This window comes from Nematolebias whitei, chromosome 21 (genome assembly GCF_014905685.2).
Source record: "Nematolebias whitei isolate Nwh7 chromosome 21, NemWhi1, whole genome shotgun sequence".
NCBI lineage: Eukaryota > Metazoa > Chordata > Actinopteri > Cyprinodontiformes > Rivulidae > Nematolebias > Nematolebias whitei.
Genome location: NC_056518.1, coordinates 18,500,128 through 18,506,046, shown reverse-complemented (window position 1 = coordinate 18,506,046; position 5,919 = coordinate 18,500,128). Strand labels below are relative to the sequence as shown.

General features: G+C 40.6%; 1 protein-coding gene across 1 annotated transcript in view; it reads right to left on the bottom strand.

Moving 5' to 3' along the window:
- Nucleotides 1-5,919, bottom strand: part of LOC119427394 (latent-transforming growth factor beta-binding protein 2) — a 90,211-nt gene that overhangs the window by 17,406 nt on the left and 66,886 nt on the right. The window contains exons 21-30 of the mRNA XM_037695001.1: nucleotides 4,979-5,098; nucleotides 4,663-4,785; nucleotides 4,420-4,545; nucleotides 4,221-4,346; nucleotides 3,919-4,044; nucleotides 3,646-3,771; nucleotides 3,093-3,218; nucleotides 2,067-2,192; nucleotides 1,752-1,871; nucleotides 1,512-1,637 (exon numbers count right to left, since the gene is read on the bottom strand). Coding sequence (XP_037550929.1) covers nucleotides 1,512-1,637; nucleotides 1,752-1,871; nucleotides 2,067-2,192; nucleotides 3,093-3,218; nucleotides 3,646-3,771; nucleotides 3,919-4,044; nucleotides 4,221-4,346; nucleotides 4,420-4,545; nucleotides 4,663-4,785; nucleotides 4,979-5,098 — 1,245 coding nt within the window. The remainder of the gene's footprint in view (nucleotides 1-1,511; nucleotides 1,638-1,751; nucleotides 1,872-2,066; nucleotides 2,193-3,092; nucleotides 3,219-3,645; nucleotides 3,772-3,918; nucleotides 4,045-4,220; nucleotides 4,347-4,419; nucleotides 4,546-4,662; nucleotides 4,786-4,978; nucleotides 5,099-5,919) is intronic.

The following is a 5,919-nucleotide window of genomic DNA, read 5'->3' as shown; positions in this document are numbered from 1 at the left end:
CAGACTGGTGTGTGTGTGTGTGTGTGTGTGTGTGTGTGTGTGTGTGTGTGTGTGTGTGTGTGTGCAGTATATCACAAACAAATTGATTAGGTGACAATATTTACAATAGTTAATTCAATAGCTTTAAAATATTTGGATAAAATGACGTCTGTGGTACAAATTTTTGATCTGGATGGGTTTCAGTCTGTTGTCAGTCTTTTATTATACTTTTTTTTTTTTTCATTTTGAAGCCAAGCATCATTATCATCTGTCATTTCCATGACCTCACAAACCCTTATCCTCCCTTCTTCTCCTCACTCTAGGCTCATGTCAGAGGGGTCTGGCTTTCATTGTGTCAGCACTGAACACGCCATGGCAGACTGCAAGAAAATATACGACAACTGCTGATTTATAGGATAATTAGGGCCTAGTATTTGTTGTGGCGGGCAGCCAAAGTACCTGACACAGGCTGGGCATTTTGCTGAAAGTGAGTGGATGATATTGAAGCTGCTGCACGCTCAAAATTTGGTAGAAGAATGTCCATATTTAAGTACTAACTATAGTTCTTTGTAGTAAATCTTGCCAATTACATGTTTGACATCTCCAGTATCTATTAGAGAGTTGAAGATTGAACCTACCTGCTTCGTCACATGATGGGACATGACACTGCCAGACAATCTAGTAGTTAATTTACTCCACCTTTTTCTCTTGAGACCCACCAAAAACAACATTGACCCAACATCTTGTTCAAAATAATTTAATGCAAATGTCTCAGTCTGTAGAAAAGTATTTCTCAGTTGGAAATTAGGCTACATTTCCATTGCTATCCGATGACCAGTGGGTCACTGGGTGCGGCTGGAATAACATCAAACTGATGTTGAAGCTGAGACAGAGAGAACTGAGTCAATTGATGAGGCCACAGCCCATTACACAAAATGACCTGAGCACCCAGTACAGTATGGTGAGAAAAGACTGCACGGAATAAAAAAATCCATGCAATCCAAGAACACTGTTTGGAAAATGAGTTGCGTGAAGGGCGGCATGGTGGCGCAGTTGGTAGAGCTGTTGCCTCCCAGCAAGAAGGTTGCTGGATCAAATCCCGGCTGGGGGCCTTTCTGGGTGTAGTTTGCAGTTTCTCTATGTGCATGTTTCCTCCCATAGAGCAAAAACATGCATGTTAGGCTGATTGGTAACTCTAAATTGTCCCTAGGTGAGAGTGAGAGAGTGAATGGTTGTTTGTCTCATTTGTCTCTATTTGTCCCTGTGATGGACTTGCGACCTGTCCAGGGTGTCCCCCACCTCATACACGGTGATGGTTGAATATGGGCAGCAGTGACCCCCATGACCCGAAAAGGAAGAAGCGGGTGGATGGATGCAGTTTCATGTGTTAAAAATCATTGTAAAAAATATTCCCATCTAGCTCTGATGATGGATCTGCCTCACTCAGTTGCATAAAACTCATAAAATCACATGGATGATGATTTCCCATTGATGTTTGTACAAAGTATTCCGGCTATAATGTGTTATTATACCTTGGCAGCCAGGCCTTCTGTCGGTGGAGGTAAATCCATCAGGGCATATGCAGGAGTAGGAGCCCTTGGTGTTCAGACAGTTGCCTTCTCCACAGATCCCCACAATGGTTAAACACTCATCAATATCTGTCGCAAACAAGCACAAATAGATTCACACAGCTGTGTCAATATGCCAACTTGTGGTAAGCCACAAAAAATAGCCAACCACAAATTACATATTTCATGTGTGTGTATAAATACCCCTGCATGAAGTCCCATCCACTAGCTCAAGTCCAGATGGGCACAAACAGCTATAGGAGCCAATGGTGTTGGTACACTGGCCTCCCTGACACAGGCGGGTGTCCTCACATTCATTCACATCTGCATTTCCACATACACAGATGTCAGCGCTATGACACATTCAGCTGTTAATCATTTGGTTTCACTATAAATCAAGACAAAGAGCTTCCAGACCACACTGTCAGAAAGCTATGCATCATTGCTTATAGAGGGTCATACAGTGCTGGAAGAGATGACTGTAAAATCAATCATGAATTTTAGTGGACTGGACTGTACCTTCACATGAGAGGCCATTGTGTGCGATTGTAAAACCTGGGTCACAAGCCATACAAGAAAAGGAACCTTCAGTGTTCACACAAACACCTGAGGGACAAACACCTGCAGCTTGGCACTCGTTTATATCTAAGACACATTGGAGAAAACAAAAAGATTAGATAGATTATCATCTGAAAGAACCTCAAAGAACCAACTTTATTTTTAAAATCTGTTAAAACATGTAAATGGAAAAGTGTGACAGCTGAACATACTGCTTACAGCAAGCAGAGCAGTTTTTATTAGATATGACTGACAGTGTTTTATTAAAAAGAGTGGAAAGATAAGTACTGGTATGTGGATGGTCATTAAATCTAAACTAGCAAGCTATTACAGGTCACATATAATTATTACATCCACAAACGGTCACCAGATTGCTGGTATGTGATCATCGCAAATTCCTAAACTTGGTGTAGATTGTATGTTTTTGAGGAGAAAATATTGCGGGGCTCTTGTTAGGTAAATGAGATGGCTCCTTTTTGCCTTCAGGTAAAGTTCAACATGGCAAGATCACTACAGTGCCTGGGACACAGGGAGGTGGTTGACTTCATTTTAAATTAAGCCCCTCATATTTTCCATGGCATCAGATAGATCCATTAAAATCCTATAAAAGACTAAGTTGGACTTGGTTTTATAAAATCATTTCCCAGAGCAAAGATACATATCAGTGGGGGATCTTCCTCTCAGGCTAGATCCACACTCCCATTGAAAAACACACCACAGTATATAAAACTAACTGAGACCACGTTGAAAAGTCAGTTTAAATAATCATTCCTCTGTTGCTTCCCATGAAGTCATGACACATCTAACCTCACTGGATTGGTGAAAGCTGCCATTTTATTGCACTGATCTCACAATTCATGTCAAGACAAATTACTGAGCACTGAAGAGCTACTCATATTTCAAGGCTAATATGTTCCTCTTTTCCTTGCCGTCAATGAGTTTGTTTGAGCATAAGTTTACCATAACAAAATGTGGCAACATTTTTACCTTCACAGGTGCGACTGTCCTCAGACAGTTGAAAACCAGCTCCGCAGCTCCTGCAGGTGTAAGATCCTGGTGTGTTTAAACACAGCTGGCCTGGACACAAGTGAGCCACCAAGCACTCGTCCACATCTGGACACAAACACCCACACAATTGACAGTACAGATAATTATCTGTGGTTTTGAATAAATAAAGACTGCCAGTTGCATTCAATTACATGATGGGTAGGTGAAAAAATGAGATCTTTCATTTGCCTGACATCATTTTGTTCTATTTAAGGTTTGGTATCTAATAAGAGGCAGCGCCAAAATTCAGCCATGATGTGATGGGTTGAGATAAAAAGCCTTTTTGGTTTAAGCTGTTACTGATTGATGCTTCGTCAACACTATCCAACATCAGCACAGATTTTAACTTTTTCATTACTCAGTCAGTACCGCATTTCAATTTTCTTTTTTCTGGCATATTTGACTTTAGTTAAAAATCAGTTGAAAGAAGGGACAAAGTCTGTCACGTCTGACCTACAACCACCAAAGCTCAAATAAAGACACAGAGCCTTACCATCACACTGTTGTCCATATTCAGAAATTCTGAAACCCGGCTGACAGATGACACATGTGAACGAACCGTCTGTGTTTGTACATGTTCCCTGGGGGCATGTAGTGGGAAGCGCACACTCATCAATATCTGTTAAGGAACAATTAGACATTTACTGTAAGTCTGGGCAGCCTTTACAGCCAAGGAAAATATTTTAAACAAGTATTTTTGTGATTAGAATTAGCTCTGAGATACATGGAGTGTTGAGTTTTTAGGAGTAGTGTTAAATAAACCGACCTTGACAAATTTCTCCATCTAATGACACTCTGTAGCCTGTGGGGCAGTTCTTACAGGTGTAAGACCCTTCTGAGTTTAGACAGATTCCATTGGCACAGGTAGACAGGGACCGGCACTCATCAATATCTGCGTAAACCCACACATGCATGTATGGTTTTAGTAAAGCTGAATAATATTTGGACAAAAATCAGATAAATAGCAAAGAAAAACGTAACAGCGAACTCATAAAGTACAGATGTGTCGAGCAAGTCGTTAACAACACTAATGGTTTTACTGAATGAAAAGCTGGAGGTTGAATTTACCTTCACAGCTCTGCTGGTCTTCAGATAATCTGTAACCAGCTTTACATTGGGTGCAAGTGAAAGATCCCACTGTGTTGGCGCACACCCCTCCAAAACACAAATCACCCTGAGAACATTCATCAATATCTGGAAATGGAAGGAACAAACTCCCAGAAGTAGGCAAACAATTCAATGGTATCACTTCAAGACCTGTTCTTACCTTCACATATCAGTCCATCAGTAGATGGTCCAAACCCAGGCCTGCAGGTCTGGCAAGTGTAGGAACCTACAGTGTTGATACAAATTCTCTCAGGGCAGGCAGTACCAGTTGAGCACTCGCCGACATCTAGCAAAAAGAAATGATTCGCAGACATTATTCTGCTTCTGGGGGAGCTCCATAAGTGGAGAACCACTCATGCCGTCATGAGTTGTGTTTAATAGCACTGGGTAATTCTTTGCAGACCTTCACAAGATTTGCTGTCTGAGGTGACTTGGAATCCATGGTTACAGATGCATTTGTGGGTGCCGTCCAGATTGATGCAGTGGCCGTGAGAACAGACTCCCGGAAGCAAACATTCATCTACATCTGGAGAAAAGATACAGGGGAAAAAAGGAGCGACTCAGAAAATAAAAACAACCACAAACTCTTTGTAGCAATTTTTTTTTACAAGCTTTCAGTGGTCCCTCAAAGCTTCTGCAGTAGCGCTACAGAGAACTATTCACAGCGCTCTGACTTGCAGCATTTATAGAGTGCGACTGACCTTCTGACAAACAGTTACCTTGGCAAACATTGTCCAATGAGAGTTTGTAGCCGTGGAAACAGTTGCACCTATAGGAGCCTTCTGTGTTGATACACCGACCACGGCTGCACACAGTTTGATTCAAACACTCATTTACATCTGAAGGCAGAGAACAGAGGGAGATTTTATGCTTTATTTTACTACAGCTGCACTGTAAACTGAAATTACAAATACATCTACCAACATTTTTAATCAGTTTTGCATACAAGAGCACATAAAAATTAAAAATGTGTTTCCAGTTTTATAGTTGTGGTTTTGTTTCGTTGCAACAACATGGAGAAATAATTTGTGATCTTATGGCAAAATCATGCCTTTCCAGTAGGAAAATGACTAAAATTTGGGGAGGAAAAAAGGAGTGGGGGCGTGCAGTCTTTTCAAATAAATGTGTGAATTAGGGGTGCACCGATAAATTAGCCGGCCGATCTCCTTAATTTTGGGAAACTGGAAATCGTCCAATACTTGCATGAGATCTTACAGATTTTTTTGTTTGTTTTAACAACAATTGTCTAAACTTCATTTATATTTCAGAGCACTACCTCATGACCAGTTAAAACAAGTTTGGATTGTTTCTAGGATATTATTCAAGGGTATATTTTTCAATAGTGGTTAGTACTTTTGCCTCACAGCAAGAAGGTCCTGGGTTCAATCCCTGGTTGGACCCGGGGTCTTTCTGGGTGGAGTTTGCATGTTCTTCTTGTGCTTGCGTGGGTTTTCTCCAGGTACTCCGGTTTCCTCCCATAGACCAAAAACATGCATGTTAGGCTGCCTTCAGGCCCAGGCCTCCCTTGAAAAAAGAGATCTGTGATCTCAATGGGATTTGTCTGGTTAAATAAAGTTTATTATTATTATTATTATTATTATTATTATTATTATTAATAATAATAATAATAATAATAATAATAATAATAATAATAATAATA